Source organism: Ctenopharyngodon idella, chromosome 13 (assembly GCF_019924925.1).
Source record: "Ctenopharyngodon idella isolate HZGC_01 chromosome 13, HZGC01, whole genome shotgun sequence".
Classification (NCBI taxonomy): Eukaryota; Metazoa; Chordata; class Actinopteri; order Cypriniformes; family Xenocyprididae; genus Ctenopharyngodon; species Ctenopharyngodon idella.
The window spans coordinates 1067442-1087500 of record NC_067232.1 but is presented as its reverse complement, the minus strand read 5'-3'; the positions used below and the strand labels follow the sequence as shown (position 1 = coordinate 1087500).

Below are 20059 nucleotides of genomic sequence, written 5' to 3'. Positions count from 1 at the left end.
AACAAACATGAAGAAGCTACTCACATCTTTCACTCCCTCTGTCTACCGTATACTGTATGCACACACACACCAAACACACACAGTAATAACAACACTGCACGACACTAACGTTTGAGGGAGTTCTATACCTTCAGAGAGAGACGACAGGAAGCAGCTTCCCTGAACCCCAAAACAACTTCTCTGTGCCACGCCAAGGCCGCCCTTCTCCGAGTCTTCCCTAAACACCACTTCCTGCAAAACTGGGATACAGCCGGGAGACAGGCATTTGCTTTTCTCTGTGGCACTGGACATGAAAACCACTCCACAACACACACAGACTCTAACTGTGACAGCTGACAGCCGACCGCTGGCCATTTCACAACTCCAAACGCAATTTAAATGATCTTCAATAAACATATTTAATAACATGTTTTTATGTTTAATAAAAGGCTTCTGAGTCATCAAACAGAAGAACACTTATATTCCTAAACACATAAGTAAACAGTGCACAAGATAAAATGCTTTATGTACAAACATAAAATTTGATTATACTGCAAGAAATACTGTAATTCACAAACCAGAGCTGACATTAATCATCAGAATAGGATGACGACATAAAAATGTTAGTGCTATTCTTAGTCATGTATTTACCTGTTACAGAGTGTAACCATAAAGTTTGCCAATGGAGTTTTTAAATATAATTTAAGTCAGTTTCATGGGTTGAAAACGATATTAAAATCAGCAATAGTTCTGCTGTATATCTGTGGATGAGTGTAGTACCTGGGTAAGGATGGATTCCATTGGTAAACATGGCCTCCGCTGGGGCCTGGCCGTTGGCCTGAGGTGGAGGCAGCCCTGTGAAACCGTTGACACTGATTGGAGATGGAATGCTGGTCACCGTGGGAGCCGTGATGCCAGGGGGTGTGCTTCCACCTGTGGGCGGGGCCAAGGAGGAGAGAATATTTGAATTTTTCATAATAAATTTGTGGGAATAGAGAGTTTTAAAGAATATTTAGTAAAAATATATGTTGTTAAATATTGCTGTTTATTATATGTATTGTTATATTGGTGCATAACATGTGCTCCTGGACCACAAATCCAGCCATAAGTCGCACAGGTATATTTGTAGCAATAGCCAACAATACATTGTTATGGGTCAAAATTATCGATTTTTCTTTTATACCAAAAATCATTAGGATATTAAGTAAAGATCATGTTCCATGAAGATATTTTGTAAATTTCCTACCATAAATATATCAAAAATGTATTTTTGTGAGTGGATATGCATTGCTAAGGACTTCATTTGGACAACTTTAAAGGCAATTTTCTCAATATTTTGATTTTTTTTGCACCTTCAGATTCCAGATTTTCACTTAGTTGTATCTCGGCTAGATGTCCCGGCCAAAATCTCAATTTCAAAAAATTGAGTCTTAGGACTGGTTTTGTGGTCCAGGGTCACACATAAAAATTAAAATTCTCAAAATATTGTTCTTTTTTGTGTTTAATTAGTAAAAACACACCTTTATTATTTTTTAAATTTAAATTTCAACAAGATTTTTTATTTTTGCATTTTACATTTATTTTTGCATCTAACATTTAACATATATATTTTTTATTATTCATTTTAGTAGTTATATATTTTAATTAGTTATTGCTTAGCAGCCTGTTAAAGAACCACGTATGCACTAAACACATTAAATACATTTCAAAATTTATATATATATATATATATATATATATATATATATATATATATATATATATAAAGGTTTTAATTGTATTATTTATATAATAAATGAGTTTCAATTTTAGCATGCCCTTATAAACCATGTTATGGCTCTTACCAAACAAGAATTAAAAAAAAAACTTATTTATAATGACACAAGAAGGGAGAAAAGTAAAAATGATAGCAACGAATAATTAAAAGACTTAAGGCCCATTCACACCAAGGGCGATAACTATAACGATAAAGATAATGTTTTAAATATAAAAGAATAGCAGAGTCCATACCACAGCTATGATAACTGCACCAAGAAACAATATTGTTGGAATATCTTTCAAAAACATTTACAGCTAATCAGGACCCACCAAACTTTAAAGAGCTTGAGCATTTAAAGCAGCAGATGACAAAACTGTAGTGTGCGTTTAGAATAAACAGAACGATATCGTCCGCTGGTGTGGAAGCTAATATAGTTATCATTTTTGGTGTGAACGGGCCTTTAGTCTGGGAAACTCTGCATGTGTGTGTTTCCTCACCCGATGTTGGGGTCATGGGAGCCCCTGGGAGGCCATTGATGGTGGCCATGTGTTGCATCTGTGCGGCAGCAAAAGCCGCCATAGGGCTGAGATATCCTCCCTGACCCACTGATGCCATCAACGCTGCCTGCTGCTGAACCTGACGGGGAAAAGCACACACACACACATACAAACGCTACTTTAAATATATATGCTAAAATAACATAATCATATAACGAATGGAGCACTGTGTATAATCAAGACTTTAGAGTCGACGGATTTTTCCACTGAGATGCTGCAGTTTTGTTGGAAATAGTGTATAATGAGAGAGAGAGAGAGAGAGAGAGAGAGAGAGAGAGAGAGAGCGCTCTTGCCTGTGCATAGGCACCGTACGCTCCAAACTGCAGGGCCATCGGATTGAAGATGCCCATCTGACCAGCCATCTGCTGCATGCGTCGAATGGTCCTTTCCTTATCTGTGTCTGCAAACTTCACCACCAGGCTGGAAGAAGCACCCTGAAACACACACACAGACACACACACACACACACCAAATGAGGATACTTTGTTCTTTAAATGTAGCTAATGATACAAAAGTGCATGATCAGATGTGCTGGCACTCACAGGCATAGTTTGGCTGCCGTGTAAAGCACTAATAGCGGCCTGAGCTTCTGCATGAGTGGAATACTTCACAAACGCACAACCTGAAGAGAGAACAACAGTCAAAAACTCCCTCTTCAACATTTACAAACATTATATACATATTACGTATATTTTATATTATGTATAAATTAAAAAAACACATTTAACAGACCTTTATTAATTTATATTTTCTTACAAATGATTGTGTATATACTATATATATACACACACACACACACACACACACACACACATATATATATATGTGTGTGTGTGTGTGTATTAGGGGTGTTATGTACACAAAAATGATGGTTCGGTACGGTTCTTTTTTATTAAACAGTGGTTTACTGAACAATTTGTGTCTCTGTCTTTAAATAAATTCAATTATAATTAAAATTTTCTTAAGGATAAAAAAAAATCTATCTCTGCTAATGCTGTAAACTATATACAGGGAGTCGTTTCTTGCATATTGCTATAATATTAAAGGTTACAATTAACAACAGAGCCCAAACACTCAAATAAAAATTGTATGCAAACATGTAAATTGCATACAAGGCAGTTTTTGCAGTAACTTCTAAACCTGTTTCTGCTCCAATTCGATGTTAAATTATAGGCTATTCATTTACACAGTGGCCGTCATAACTTGTTTTCATGACAGATTTAATTAAATATACATTATAAAATATACATTAAATAAAGGTTAAGTAAAATATAATGAATATATAGGCTGATATAGTGCATATATGTAGCGAAAGAGTTAATTTCTCTAGCGAACTAACAAGCTGTGGACACTGAATGGCTTTTCTGAGGTAAATGCTACGTGACATATTGTTTACAAGCTGTTTCACTGATGCCTTTCCGCGGTCGAAACACTGATTGAGCGATGACACGAGATACGTTTCAGTAAGTTGTACTGTATCTCTTAACATACCTTCAGGTGTTCATTTAAGTTTATTCTGTAACTAGTAGCCTATTAAAGAGGAAGAGATGATCACTTCACGTTCACTCGCGCTCCGCGCTGCCGCTTGAAATGAGGCGCCTGTACAGGCATCTGTCACGTCAAATCAAAGAGCGACAAAACGGCATTTATTGTTTGAATTTCATGATAAAATGGAGAGAATTTGAGAGATGAGACTTTGTTTCTTATCGAACGTAACAAAACACGGAGCTTATTGCGGTTATTGGTGGTTAGTGGTGGTTAATAGTGGTTAATGGGCTATACAACTCTGTATCCGTCGGTAACCGAAAGACGCTTACCGAATACGTGTACCGTTACACCCCTAATATATATATATATAGAGAGAGAGAGAGAGAGAGAGAGAGAGAGAGAGAGAGAGAGAATTAGACTGAACCCAATAACCTTTGCTGTTTCCGTCAGGACCTCTGAGGATGGTGCACTCCTCAATGCTTCCGAAGGACTCAAAAAGGCGCCGCACGTCGTCCTCACATTGCTGCTTATTCAGCATGCCAACAAAAAGTTTTCTGTCTTCTGAAACAAACACAGAAAAGTCGTTACATATTACAACAACATCTATCTGATGTCTTATGTTACTGCTCATTTCAATAAATCCACATAGCCTCTTATTCTATTTTTCCTATTTTATATGATGTTTGTATTTTCCTCAGTATCTGCAATAATTTTGGAGCATTTTATTATAAAAGATGGTTGAATCTTATAATACTCAAAATAAACAATCATGAGCTACTGTATGAAAACAAAAATGCAATTAAAAGGCAGCATTATTAAAGTGCAACATACAGCACAAACGTAATAAATAGAAGCTCTTCAAACACATTCACTCAATCAATCCCACAATGCATGCTTTTTATCTACCTAACATGTAATTTTCTGTGTCTAAATCCAGCAATCCTCTAAGAAACTCGTTGGTGCTACTGTATAATGAAATGAGTTTATGAGCGAGATATCTGTGGAGAACCTTTCGTCTAGTCGATTCTGCCACCTCAGGAGTCCTTGTTTATTGTTTGTGCCTTTATTTATCAGATTATGTAGACATTATTGAATTACACATCAGCGTGAGGGGAACAAAAGCGCTATTGTTTCAGGGTTTTATTAGGCTGTAATTGCAGTGTCAATGCTGCATGTTTTAAACTCAAGACAAGGCACAGAGTTAAAAAACAAGGCACATATTTATAGGGTGCAGAGGGAATTGAACTGGATACGGCAGTGAGTAAACATGCATACACACATTTATCTTGCTATCTAAACAGTGACATGCCACAGACATCTGTTTTTAATAAAGAATATAAATATAAAAATATAATAAAATTATTATAGATTAGCCCGAACCCTGCTCCCAAAAGAAAATGTTTAGCTATTATCATTACTAAATTTTTATCATGTACTGTAAATTCCAAGGATTTTCAATACTGCAAGGATTCCCTGCCGCAGCATATTTTTGTCTGATGATTTAGCTAACTCTTAGGGAGATTTGCAATTTCTTTTGTCTTAATATATTTCTGTGACCCTTTGTGCAGAGCATTCATGTGTAAATTATTACAGGAAAATGTGCTTTAAGCAACTAAACGTTCTGTTAGATAATGCTAGTGGGTTTGCATAAGTAAACTTTCTATTAACATTACATATAAAAGTGTATGTGTGATGTTTGTGCGTATGTATGATGGATGATGCAGCAGAGATATTAATGAGCACTATTGTGTAGGGGTATGTGTGTTCATGTGTTTGTCCACGCCCGATGCTCACTAACATCCTCTGACAGGATGTCCTTGCCCAGTCAACAAGACTAATCTCTAGTCCGGCCTCTCACTGTGGGGAATGTTTACAAGTGCGGTGCACATATGAGGAATAAGACAAGCACACTACACAGGTAAACACAGGATAAATCAAAGGTAATAAAATAAAACAATATTTAATAAACACCTATTTAGCCTACAATAAGCACTTAACTCAAATAACTATTACATAATAAAATAAATAACTAAGAGTTCTGGCTTACTAAAATCAGCTTGAAAATGCTATCACATGAAATTTGTACATGGGATTATTCAACATAGAAAGATGGATCCTTAAAGTCCCCCTGTAGTTAATAATTTTATCCCTTAAAACTCATCTTTGATCACCAAAAAGACATATTTAAATGACTTTTCCTGTGAATTTTTTTTCATGCCTTAAAATAGTTTCAATGTAACTCTACAACCTTGCTTCATTTAGTATACACAGATCTATGAATATGCTAATTAGCCCCGCCTCCAAGCACTCGCACGAGCTCAGAGATCCACTTGGTCAACTTAATGAGGTAAACAATGCACAATGTTATCGCTTTTTCATTTAGTATACGTGGATCTATGAATATGCTAATTAGCCCCGCCTCCACTCACTCGCACAAGCTCAGAGATCCACTTGGTCAACAGGTAAATGCTGCACAATGGTATCGCTCTTTACTTCGGACACATTATGGTAATTAATATGATTAGCCTTTAGCTTGACTACGTTATCAAACAGCTAATAATGTGTTGCTAACGTTACACAAAACCGTTCGCCATCTCAGTCTGCCTTCTAAAATCGGTATCCTTAGAAACGCTCCTTTGAACAATTTAGAACGTCAGTGAAGAAAGGCATATAGTTCATTATAACATCATAATATACATCATATACCTGCTATATTGCTAAATCTACCTGATTTTTCATATCAACTGAAAAATATACCGGGATAACCGGTCTTGTCTTTAGACTTCCCTGCTTCAGAGCGGTCATAGTTAATGATATGCTGAAGCCTGCCGGCATGTTGATGTGATTGGATACAAGGTAGTTTGCGATGTAAGAAACACCAGAAATTTCAAATCGCGAACATGCTCAGAAAAGTTCTGGCAAGGTTCTCTCAAAGTTATGAACAAACGTTCTTTCAGTAATGATAATAGAATGCTTGTTCAAAATGAACTGGTCTTTAATAATGTTCTCAAAATGTTAGCACAAATGTTTTTTATACATCGTTAATGGAATGTTTTTTTCTCAAATGTTTTAGTCATTTTTTTAAAATGTTACTACTTGTTTCAGACCGTTCATAGAACATTAAAAAGTAGCATTCCCAAAATGTTTGCAAAATTATAAAATGGAATGTTTCCTTAACATTTGCATAACCAAGAAAAAAACATTTTTAAAAGATTAAAAAAAAAAAAAAAACTGGACATTTTGAACTTTCAGAAATAATGTTTTCATAACTCAATGGGAATGTTAGCAAAACATTCTTAGGGGCCGTTTACACGACACTGCTTTTAATTAAAAACAGAAAACTTTTTGTGTTTTGGATGTTCATTTTCACAACAACTGCATTTTGGGTGCCTGAAAATGCAAGCTTCTGAAAACGGGTTTCGAGGAGCAAGGTTTTGAAAACCGTTATCGTCCCCATGTAAACAACAAAAATGCAAATGTGTGAAAACGGTGATGTCATGCGCATACGTATACATGTTCAGTCTGTAGGCGTATAGTGTTTCTTTACAACTGGCCTGGCATGAATAATACAATGTTTTTAGTTGTTTTCGTGGATCTGTGAACAGGGATTGTTTTGACAACGTTGTCGTTTGTACGTGAAAAAAGCAAAGGAAAAACGTTGCTGTTTTTAGTACAACGTTGTCATGTAAACATACCCTAAGAATATATTTTTGCTAGCTGGAATGCTCGATTTTCACTTGATTAAACATGCCCTACGTGTAAATCACATTGTGCACATTTCCAGATAATAGTGGGAACGGTGTGGAAAAAGCTGTTTTGTTTGGAAAAACAAGTCTTTCGTTTAGTGGTCTCTAACCAGTGTCTCAAATTGTTTCCTTTCATTCTCTCTGATCCTTAATCCTTATTTCACTCTTATGACCACCCCGCCTTCTCTCTAACTCTCTTTCAAGTCTCTTTCTGTCTTTTTGTCTCTCACTTCCTTTCCTTGTCTTTCCCACTTTGACCTTTAGCTTTCTCTCTCCATCCCGGCATTTCACTTTAAATGACTAGTGAATGGATCGGTCGGGGACGGCACATCAGTTTTGCCAGTGGAATCAGAGGGCTTTGCAGGGACATATATTGCGTTTTTACAGGGCTAACAGGGGGATAAATTCAGCTGTCCATCACGACAAAGACAATTGATCTGTCGAGTGTGAGTAAAGGAAGACACTCTCAATTAGAGGAAGGGATGCATGGCATGAAATGAAAGGAGAGACTGTGAAGGAAGGAGAGGTGCCTCCATCTCTGAGTCCTCTATGTATGTCTCGATCTCTCTGTGGGTCCATCAATCTTGGTTATCTGGAAAACCTGACCCAAAAAGGAGGAAAAGTCGAGCTCTCTCTCACCAAACTACTTCCACTCTGTCTGTAAGTGACATACAGACACACACATGCATAGTCAATGCACAGAAACTCAACCTGCCATGAACACACACACACACCATTTATTAATCCACATCCCCCATGGGGACTGCTGACTGGTCCCCACAATGTAAATAATCTCAGGTTTTACTATCCTTGTGGGTACCATTTGGTCTCCACAATGTAATATAAACCTGTACACACAAACACACTTAAAAATAAAAGCTTAAAAAAACATGCTTTACAATCTGATGACAAAGCAGAACCTTTTCAATTTTATACATATTTTAAGCTAATATGATATAATAGGAGAATCTTAAGTTCTTATGAAGTCATTGGGGAACAATTTTAAGTTCTTATCAAATCCTAGGAGAACCTTTTTAAGTTCTAATGATATCATAACCCTTTTAAGTTCTTATGATGTCACAGGAGAACCTTTTTAAGTTCTTGTGATGTCATAAAAGAACCTTTTTAAGTTTTTATAAAGTTATTAGGGAACCATTTAATGTTCTTATGATGTCACAGGAGAACATTTTAAGTTCTTATGATGTCATAAGGGAATATTTTATGTCAGAACGTTTTTAAGCTCTTATGAAGTCATAGGAAAACTTTTTAAAGTTCTTATAATGGCAAAGAAGAACCTTAATGAAGTCTTATTTTAATTTCTTATGATCCCATAATAGAACCTATTTCTCTCATTAACTCATTAATAAACTATTATTAACTAATTTTTATTAAAAACATTATTTCATGTGATATTTCTATACATATAGAAAAAAAATTAAAAAAAATTAAAATACTAACAAAAATACATTGCCATGATAATCAAAATGATCAAATAATCACATTTATATTATAGATAGTTTTCTGATAAATGATAATTCATATCTTATTAAAATTCATTTTATCGACGAAAATGCTCTCCCTGAATGTCTATTTCCCGTCACACCAGAGTTTGCCTCGATATAATTCATTTTAAATGACATAATGAAGAGGAAGTGACATCATTCAAGTTTTGATGATAAATAAATAAAATTACTAACACTAAATAATATCAAATATATATTTGTTTTTCCATTTACACTTTTAAGAACCCTTAAATTTACCATAAAATTCAACAGACTGTTGAGTTTTTTTACTCTTTCCTACAACAGTGCATATCCATGCAAAAATGTCCAGTGTGTGTCTGCATCAAAACTCTAAAACTCAAGAAAGTGGTTCTCCCAGCACCTCCGTGGAGGGTAATAATCAGACGAAAGGAGTGACAACACTTATGTAAGGCGTGTAAGGGCCGGCCCAAGATCCTCTGGGGCCCTGTATGACTGTCGGGTCTCATCGAGGTGCGTCATTATATATGACTCTTAAGAAGGGGACATCTACTGATAATGGTGACACTGATGTAGAGTGACAGGAAGGTGGGGAGAGAAATAGAAAAGGAAGAAGAAAAAAGAAGAGTGGAAATCTACCTCCCCTGCTCTCACTGTCAGCTGGCTTCACCTGGATTGGCCTGTTCATCTGTGCAACACAGAGAGAAGAACGAGGGAGGGGGAGAGACAGGACAGACAGAAAGAAGGGAAAAAGACAAGAGAAGACATTAGATTTGTAGCACAAAAAAAGTGTTCACATTTGCAGTTAGTATCAGTACGGTGGTATACGAGTCATTTGTGTGCATATACTGTAACATTTGATGAAATGCCCTAAACACAAAAAGCTGCTAGTAAGTGTTTTGTGAGCTTAAATATGTTCATTCAAAATGAATCACAAACTTATTCTATTAAAAATAATTTTTCATGTGATGGTTTTTACATATCCATACAGTAGTCATTGAAACTATTATACTAAAAACTAAACAAAATAAAAATACTAACATTGAAATTAATGAAATTATTATACTAAAAACTAAATAAAATAAAAATACTAACAAAAATACACTGCCATGATAATTAAAATAATCAAATATTATTATTATTTCTTATTAAAATTAATTTTAACAATAATTCTTCTCTACATGAATTTAGATTTTCCTGTCACAGTTATTTGCCTCGAAATAATTCATTTTAAATGACATAATGAGGAGGAAGTGACATCATTTGAGTTTTGAGGAGCCAAGTTCAAAGTTGTAAAGTTCTATGCTAATATTCATAAATAGTTGTTCTTTCATGCTTGACACAATTTCTCAAGCATAACATATCCACCCTGGCACATGAAAAAAGCTTATTTATTTTCAACTACTATTTATAGAAAAGTAGATTGGATGCTTAAAAAAAAATAGAAGGCCATAACCATTGCCATAACAGGTGAGCTGCAGCAATTTTGGCAATTCATCAACACAAAAATATTCTTTCTCATAGAAAAAAATCGCCTTACAAAATGGAAAATTACTTAGCTTTACAATAGTAAAAGTCAGAGACACAGAGCAAAACAGAACTGAATATTAAAACGCATGCTACATGCAGCACAATAAACCTCATTTATATAAGCACATTTGCATACATCTGTGTTTATGTGTATGAATGGCACCTGAATACAAATGTGTGTATTTGTGTGTGTGTGTGGTCTCACTAAAAGACGTTCACAATCATAAAGTGTTTCGTTCTGCTTCCTTCACTCGTGGCAGATTCCCGACTGACTCCGGCTCAATAATACATGTAAGCCATGGAACGGTCTGTGGCAATCAATTTTTAATAATGCCAATTGTCACGCTGCCAGCAGGAAGGAGACGAGAGGAGAGGAACGGACCCGTGCACAGTGGCGGATCCTGGCATGGGCGATACAGACAGTCGCACAGGGCGTCAGCGGTCTCTAGGGAGGCACAGGGCTCTGCCCCCGAAAATAAGACACAGACTCCACTTCTCTATCGCTCATCCGCAGCAGTTTACTCGCTATCTGCTTCACGCGCCCCTTTTGCTGAAAATGAGTTGTGACGTAGTTGTCCCTGTGCTTTACTTCTATGCCTCGTCTCACTTCTGTCTGCAGCAGAGAAACAAAAAGGTCCTTGAGAAAAAGTCTCTTTGGCTGCTAAAAGCCAAAAATAGGGGAAGCATAATAGCGCTGTACAGTACAGGACAAGCCATATAAATCAAATAAAAAAATACATAATGTTCCTTGGATCTCAATCCACTTATATGACATTGCAATTTTATTTGGTTTAATAAAAAAGGCATATTTACTACTGAGCCATGTGATCATGAATCATTTTAGTTAATTATTTTTATTCTGTTTTTGAATAATCATTGTGACCTTTCATTTTTCAACACTGTAAAAAAGAATTGTTGGTTTAACTTAGAAAAGTAAGTTACCTGGTTGCCTTAAAATTTTGAGTTCATTGAAATTAAAGATTTGAGTTGATACAATGAAGGCGATTGGTTTAATCAACAGAAACTCAAATTAATATGTTATCTGAACCACATTAATTATTGAAGTTGATTTGACAAAAGAAAAAATGTTGTGATAACAAATCATGAAAATAATTTTTTACAGTAAGTTAAGATGAAAATTCACGGCTTTTTTTTTTTGTTATATAAACCTTAAAATAACCTTAAAGTCACTTTGGATTAAAGTGTCTGCTAAATGAATACATGTACATATATATATATTTGTCCATCATTACTCCAGTCTTCAGTGTCACATGATCCTTTACAAATCATTCTAATATGCTGATTTACTACTCAAGAAACACTTATTATTATTATCAATGTTGAAAACAGTTGTGCTGTTTCATATTTTTGTGGAAACTGTGATACTTTTTTCAGGATTATCTGATAGAAAGACCAAAAGAACAGCATTTATTTGAAATAAAAATCATTTGTAAGAAATGTCTTTACTGTCAATTTTAATTGTGTTTTCCACTCATTTTAAAATTCACTTTAAATTAAATTAATAAATGTGTTTTTTTTCATTACCCAGCATTATTAAATGTGTCCTTGCTAAATAAAAGTAAAACAAAGAAACAAACATTTACCTGACCCTATACTTGTGAAAAGTAGTGTACATATAAGAAATGAAGGAGAATGAGTGAAAAAAGAAGCAGCAACAAACAACAAAGAGAGTATAAAAGTTGTGTGTGCATTTCTATGCTCGTCCTTGCTTATGCATATTAATGATAAACTAATTAAACACCCTGCAATGCCAATAAACCGCCAATTATGTTTATTAAAGTAATCTTCCAACTGCATATTTTACTGGACTCACAGCGACTCATTTACGACAAAAAATACCCACAGTGCACCTGGTCAGCGCACCTGTGGCACCCTGGCTTCGGTCCAGACAAACGGCTCTGGGGTTTCTCACTTCATAAAGTTCACTTCTTTTTCAGACCTGATCACTCACTCCTTATTTTCCTCCATCCCCAGCATCCTCCTCTTTTATTGGCAGTAAAGCCCGGCTAATGTTTTTAATGTGTTTTGATGCATTATTTATTTTACCATGGCTGCTGATAGTGAGGGCGGAGGGAATAGTGAAAAGAGAGAGAGGGAGAAAGAGAGGTAGATTTGGACATAGATCGGGGAGCAGAGCAAGGTCACAGCCACACACACACACCGTCTCGGTATCCCAGCAGGCCTTTACTCACATACATTTTAATATTTCCCTCCCAATGGCACAAATGGACTCTGCTATGTGTGCTAATTGTGTTCCCCGACGAGAATCTCACCACACTCATACGGGAGCGTTGCTCTCACACACACGAAAAACACAAAAAGCTGAAAGTAAGTTTTCATGTGATTATTTTTTACATGCCACCGAGGTCATCGGAATTCTTTTAAAAATGTAAAAATAAACAATAAGCTTTCATATGTTAATTTAAAATTAATCAAACTTGTTCTATTAAAAATATTATTTAATGTGATGATTTTTACATAGTCATCAAAATTATTTTACAAATTAAAAAAGCTTAAATATGTTAATTTAAAAATTATTCAACGTTATTCTATTAAAATATGATTTATATTAAATATTATTAAAAATATTATTAATATGTGTTGCTGTTTACATGCCTATACAATCATTACAAATTTCTTTTAAAAATAAAAAGCTTAAATATGTTAATTCAAAATTAATCAGTTATTATATTAAAAATATCATTTATATTTAATATTATTAAAAATATTAATATTTTATGATTTTTACATGCTCATACTGTCATCAAAATTATTTTACAAATTAAGAAAAAACTTAAATATGCTAATTCAAATTAATGGTTATTCTATTAATAATATTATTTATATGTATATTAAATATTATTAAAAAATTATATTGTAAAATATTATTTACATTTATATATTTATATATTGTTAATATATGGCTTATTTTACTCATACAGTCATTTAAAAAAATAAAAAAATAAAAATTACTAAAAATACATTGCCATAATAATAATAATAATAATAATAATAATTATATATATATATATATATATATATATATATATAATGGCAATGTATAAATATATTACTAAAAATACATTGCAATAATAATGACAATTATATATATATATATATAGATATATATATATGTATATATATATATATAAAAAGCTTTCTACAGCTATTTAGAAATTAATATTTGGAGAGCGTTCCTCACACACACGGCATTTATGCATCCCGACAAGAGAACATGCTTGAAATGCACTCACATTCCCAGGCTGAATCGGACGTGTACATGTGGAATGAGATCTTGTGCACACTCAGTACGCACATTAAAACTGAACGTGATGGCATGTCATAAAAACTGAGCTGAATGAAACATAATGTGGCATTTGGAGACATTTGTCATTGTGCTGCGCCACAGGCTTCCACATTACTTCCGAACTGTGATTTCAGAGGCCCCGAGAGGACTTTCATCCACCACAGCTAGATGGCAGCATTGAGCAGGCCAATTTTTAGCCTCCCTGAGCTTCACATCACATATTCCGAGAGGGCAAAACCTTTTACACAAAGGAACAGAAAAATAGAAGCAGAAACGGCCTCCCGCACAAATACAAGCACGCAAATCCACTCACATACGCACAAAATCACCCATAATTCCACAAAATTACCCTTCTTTATAAATATAGTAGCACAAAAACACTTTTATCTCTCTTTCTCTCTCTGTACCTCACCTCACCGGAAACCTTCTGTCTCCATCTGTACAGGCCCCGCCGTCCGTATCTCCGCCACTGAGCCACAGCATGGCACGGCCTTATGGTGATGTAACTCTCTGGCACACACATAAACACACGGCGGGCTAAACGGCCACAGAAACGTACGTGTGGGTGTCACGTCTGCGCTGAGGGAGTATCTTCCACCACAGGGTTCTTTTTTCCTCCTGTTAGCTCGTTCTAAAGCGCTCCAGAAAGCTGTGATGAGCTGTTACACACCACCTGCATGTCCAATTCTGCATAATATCTCTGCTTCTGATATTCAAATACATGTACAGTAATATAGATGCTCTCTGTATGGTTTAGAAAGATAAAGTCTTGGCATGTTTTGGCTTTGAACCTGTAATGTTATGGTTAGCACACTGTTAGCCAACCAACACTGAACCCCAATGACTTTTAATGTATGGATAAAACACTGAGATGATTTTATATTCTTTTGTAATAAAGAAAGAAAGACGAAGGCAAGTGAATGATTTTCAATAATTTACATTTTTGGGTGTACTATCCCTTTAAGGCAACTAGTGTTTATGAAGCTTCTAACTGATGCTACAAAGTAACTGGTAAGCGATGTAAAAATATAACAAATAGTGAAAACATGAAATAGCAAAACCGACTTTGGTTATGTAAAATATCCTATCTGACCCTTTTTCTAGCTGTCTTGTGATGAATGGAAAGCATGCAATGAATAATCCATCACTTTTCCTCGGCTCTCCCAGAGAAAAATAAGTATGATGAATATCACAGCCTTTATATTCAAATACTAAAGGCTGGGCTGTCTGTAAAATACTGTTACAGTGAGCTTTTAAAAAGCCAGGCTTTTAAATTGCAGTCACGTAGCAAGAGCAGAGAGCAAACTTTTCTACAAACTAAGGCAGAAAAATTCAAAGTTCATTCTCACAGTAGGAACAATAATATTCCTTTCATTTCCCCACAAAGGGATGCGTGCTCTTTCTGGGTTTGTGGAGGAGGAGGTAATTCTTGAAGGATGAGCTACCCTGCCTTTGTTGTGCTGGGCTCAGATTGCATTGAGAGTCATTCAAGACACGAGAGCCAGCAAACAAATACTAAATAAAAACATAAAGATAAATTATAAATCTACAGTCCTGCACAGAGAACACTGCAGAGTAGCAGACCTCCCTAACAATGACAGGGTTTCAATACAGCGGGGTCTAGAAGTCTGAGACCACAGAAAATCTGGCATTTTTTTTGTCATATAAACCTTTAAGTCATTTTGGATTGAAGTATCTGCTAAATCAATGCATGTAAATGCAAAATAAACTAAGAGTTTTAATAATACTATTTAATACAATTTTTTCTGAAGAACAGAGCTCAGTTTAACTGCTCAGAATAAACAAGGGACTCAAGATCAACTTGGATTTTGTGTCCAAGTGCTTTACTTCCTTTTAAAATAATTCGATAAATTCATGATTCATATATCACACTATTCTATAAAACCTATTTAGTTTGAATTCATTTTTAGTACATTTAAATAATACATATTATTTTATTATTCTTTGTTATCTTAAACCCCCAAAATGTCAGGTGGTCCAACTGTCCGAACAAATGAACAGGCTAAGAAAACTATTTAAAATGTTGTCTTAATAATAATAATAATAATAATAAAAAAATAAAAACGAAATACTATGGCATCATTTTAGGTGTGAAACCTTTCATATAAACAAATTTTATGAATATTAGTAGTTTTAAAGCTGTTAAGATAATTGAAAAACAATCTGTATATTCTCAAATGTCAGGGTGGCACAACAGCAAATTTTACTATGAATTGACAAGATAATAGCAGTTAACATGATATTGCGTCATCCAGAGGACCCCAACTGATCCTTGTGGCAGAGTAGATCTCTCTCAAATACTGGTAAAAACTGCTAATTTCAAGTATGGGTAGGTTGGTTCACTTTCCATGTCAGATGGTACAACTACAGTATATATACATACAGTATGACTATTTGGTTGTACCACCTGACATAAAAAGTCAAAAAATGAATTTAAAAACACTTTAAAATGTTATTTAACAACTGAAACTTGTTTAAACACATTGTTCATGACTCAAAAATATGCCTTACATTGGTTTTGAAAAAAAAAAAAATGTCTGAGGCTTTATTTGTCAATGACCCATACAAAGTGTTTTAACATATGTAGCACTTAAGAGCAGCTTTAAACACCCACTAACACACACATCTCTTCAATGAGGAAAGTAGTCTGTTGGGAACATATACAGCAACCCAGTGACCTCCAGTTTCCACTTGGCACTCTCCAAATGTTACTTCCTGCTTCTTCCAGGAACCTCTCCTTCCCATTCAGCACAGCCTTATTTTACCCAGAGCACCAGGGGCATCTGCTCAAATTTGGATTTCACTGAATTATTAAACCATCACAGCGCCTATAACTCACACTCATTTTCTTTCCCTCTCTCTCCCTCCCTCACTGCAGCATGTCCTGAGGTAAGTCTTTAAAGCGCCGGAGTCCCGTGGCTCCTTGTAACCTTCCCAAACGACACGGATGGCTGCCTCTTTAAACCCCTGCCACCGTCCTCCTCCTTTCCCGGCGCCCAGGACGCCCGTAAAAGCCCTGCGCGTTTTACACCTCCCGCAAAAGTGCTTTGCACCTCGAGAGCTTCCGAAGGGTTTCATTTAATGATCCAGGAGTGTAAAATAGTGCATGCTTTGGAGGCACGTCTATAAATTGTGTCAAATGAAAATGAGACAACTTTACCGGAGGGGGGAGACAGGAAAGTGCTCTTTCAGGGCCTGATCCGGTGTGAATCTGCACAGAAACTCTGCCATAACAGGTGCATTCTGAAGCACCTGGCTAATTAAACAGGAAAGACTGTTTTTTTTGCCAGAAATGTGATTTGTGCACTTTATTGTGAAAATGACTACTAGGAACTTAAATGCAACGTCATGCAATGAAAGACATGAACTAATCGAACCCAAAAAGACATGAATTTGCCATCTGCCTGTGAAATATTGACATTCAAAGTTTTTTCTCTAATCTTTTTAGCTCTGTTTCTTTAGTCAGTATCTGTGTCAATTTTCCCTTTCAGTTTGAATGTCATTAAAAATGACACAAAACAGCATTCCCAACTGATTTCATTTTTATAAAGTGACATTTCACAGGATATTTGTTGGGAAATAATGTAGGGCAGGATTTTATGCATCAGGATTTGATTGGATTATGAAATATGTTAGGCTTTGACATTACTGGTTAATATTATTTATCCCCGCTCATGAGGCATTGGTTACATCAGCAAAAAAAGGTTATGAAAACCTTTTATTCTTTAACCGTGCACTAGTGAATCATGCACAATAAGACCAAAGTTATTATTTAGACTGTAAATAATGCCATTTCAATTTCATATTGTTCTTATGTTTATAAATGAGCTGTACTTAAATGAATTCACTTTTTTTTTTTCAAAGTTTCTTTAATATTGCTCTTGTGCTTCATACTCATCATTTCCTCCATGCAGTAAAGTAAAAGAGTTTTATTTTCCCTATTTATAAAGTGCAACATGAACTTGAGGTGAGACACTCTTATGGGAATAAAGCTGAAACTGGATTTGAAACGAGAGATCTTTCACCTTTGCCTGTGAGGCTGTCTGAAAGTGAATAATGCCTATTTGATTTGTATCCTGTGACATGATAATATATAAACTTGACTTCGAAACACTTTGTTTTTGCTGTTACAGACCTCAACCTAATGCATTACTGATGCATATAGTAACTGATTATATGTAATCTGTATTATGTAATTAGATTTCAAATATTATACTTGTAATTACATTATATTACATTTTAGATCAGATTATAGTCACCGTAAACCCTAACGCTCAAAATAATTGGTTTGAAACTAGTTCAAATTAGCAAATTAGTTCAATTAAATTAACTTTTATGAGTATTTAGAACTTTCTTTTTCTTTTGAGTTCACAAAACTGACACATTTTAAGTAATCTGAATTGTTTCATTGTTTAAGTTTTATTACTTGTTTCTTTTAATTTAGACAAACTTAAATTTACCTGAAACTGGGCTGGGATTTTTATTTCCCAGCATACTTTGCCATGACACTCAAAGGGGAGAGTAAATGATAAAATTACGTGTTATATGATGTTTTTTTGTGCAAGATTAATGTTAAGTGTGGGATTTAGTAGTGATTAATGTTTTAGAAGAGTTTCTGTTATGTGTGGGGTTTGAGAACAAGTTTATGTTAAATATTCTATATTGCTGTATTCTTTCAGCAAGTGCTATGCTAATGTTATCAAAGCATTGTGTTACCAATTTACATTGGCTGAATTAGCTAGTTATAGTAGTTAAATTGCTAGTTAAATTGCCACTAATAAAAATACTTAAATTGAGATTAAATGATAATTTTGTTGGCGCCGATAGCCTCATGGGCAGCGCACAGTCAATAGCGTCGTTGCACTTTAGGTGACCTTTCCTGATCCCATCCCCTTCTCTCTCTCCCACTTTGCTTCCTGTCAGCTTACTGTCCTATCATAATAAAGGCAAAAATTCCAAAAAATACATCTTAAAAAAAAAGATTTCATGATAATTTTAAGTTCAATGTATGAATTAACTTACTTAAAATGTTCAAGTTAAGAGCAATTAAAATGTATAAGTACAAAACTGAAATCTGCCAGGTCTGCTTAAACTTTGCATTTCTTAACTTAAAAATTTGATGTAACTGATTACCTTAATTTCTTTGAGTTTTGCCAACTTATTCGTGTTGTAGAGTGTACATTTTTATTGACTTCATGATTATGTAATATTCACAGAATGACAGTAAATTATTCATAACTTATTGATTCTCACTAATCTTTTTAATGGTTCTTTCTAAAACAGCCTATTGCTTATGTATGTACAGAAAGGCTTCCAGTTTTGTGAAGTCAGAGGCTACACAGCATAACAAATAAAATATTTCATCTTTTTAGTGTTTTATTTTTATCGTTTAATTAATTACCACCTTTTCATCAACTTACGAGCATCAATATCAGTTTAAGAAACCCTGATGTCATGTAATGTTTAATGCATCATTTTGTTGATAATTTTTTTTTCTCTTTGTTTTTTTATCACTATAGTACAAGATTATCCTATTCAAATCTATGTGATAAACAAGTTAAGGCTAAAGGGTCAAAAGTAATCTAAAAGTAGTCTGATTATATTACCTAAAATGTGTAATGTAACAGATTACGTTACTAACTACAGTTTTCATCGTGTAATTTGTATTCAGTAATGGACTACAATCTACCCACTGGTAACAGATTAATTGTCAATTATTAAAATATACTTTCAACCTTTTCTACCTATTTAGTACCAGCACCAGCCTTTTGCTCCCTCTCTTCTGATCCAAGTGTTTCTCCAAGCGTGTGTATCGGTGTGTGTGTGTGTGTGTGATGAGCTCATTAAAGTTGGGCCTAATCCATTAGAGAGGCAGATTACACATCACAAACACACACTCGCTCTCCCATCACTGCATAATTACACATATGAAAGCAATAAACAGCTGCAATAAGCTGCCTCCGGTCATTATGATAGTGACGATAAAAAGAGAACATTTATTTGACAACACGGGGAAAGAGACAGACGTAGAGAAAAGGAAGAATATGTCCCTCTTTATTACATTACACCTCCTCCCTCTCTCTCAGTAATGCATTGCTTTGCGGTGTATAGCGTAAAGCCTTGGTTGCAAATAAATCCTGCATTCTCTCAGAGAAGTAAACATAAATCAC

General features: G+C 34.8%; 1 protein-coding gene across 10 annotated transcripts in view; it reads right to left on the bottom strand.

Annotated features, from left to right (window-relative positions):
- Positions 1 to 20059, bottom strand: part of LOC127524737 (CUGBP Elav-like family member 4) — a 137811-nt gene that overhangs the window by 14752 nt on the left and 103000 nt on the right. For 4 of the 10 annotated variants that reach the window (XM_051916561.1, XM_051916557.1, XM_051916554.1 and 1 more), the window contains exons 3-9: positions 9650 to 9698; positions 4216 to 4344; positions 2838 to 2917; positions 2589 to 2729; positions 2236 to 2374; positions 760 to 912; positions 129 to 239 (exon numbers count right to left, since the gene is read on the bottom strand). In XM_051916561.1, coding sequence (XP_051772521.1) covers positions 129 to 239; positions 760 to 912; positions 2236 to 2374; positions 2589 to 2729; positions 2838 to 2917; positions 4216 to 4344; positions 9650 to 9698 — 802 coding nt within the window. The remainder of the gene's footprint in view (positions 1 to 128; positions 240 to 759; positions 913 to 2235; positions 2375 to 2588; positions 2730 to 2837; positions 2918 to 4215; positions 4345 to 9649; positions 9699 to 20059) is intronic. The other 6 variants (XM_051916560.1, XM_051916558.1, XM_051916559.1 and 3 more) reach the window with 3 other exon arrangements.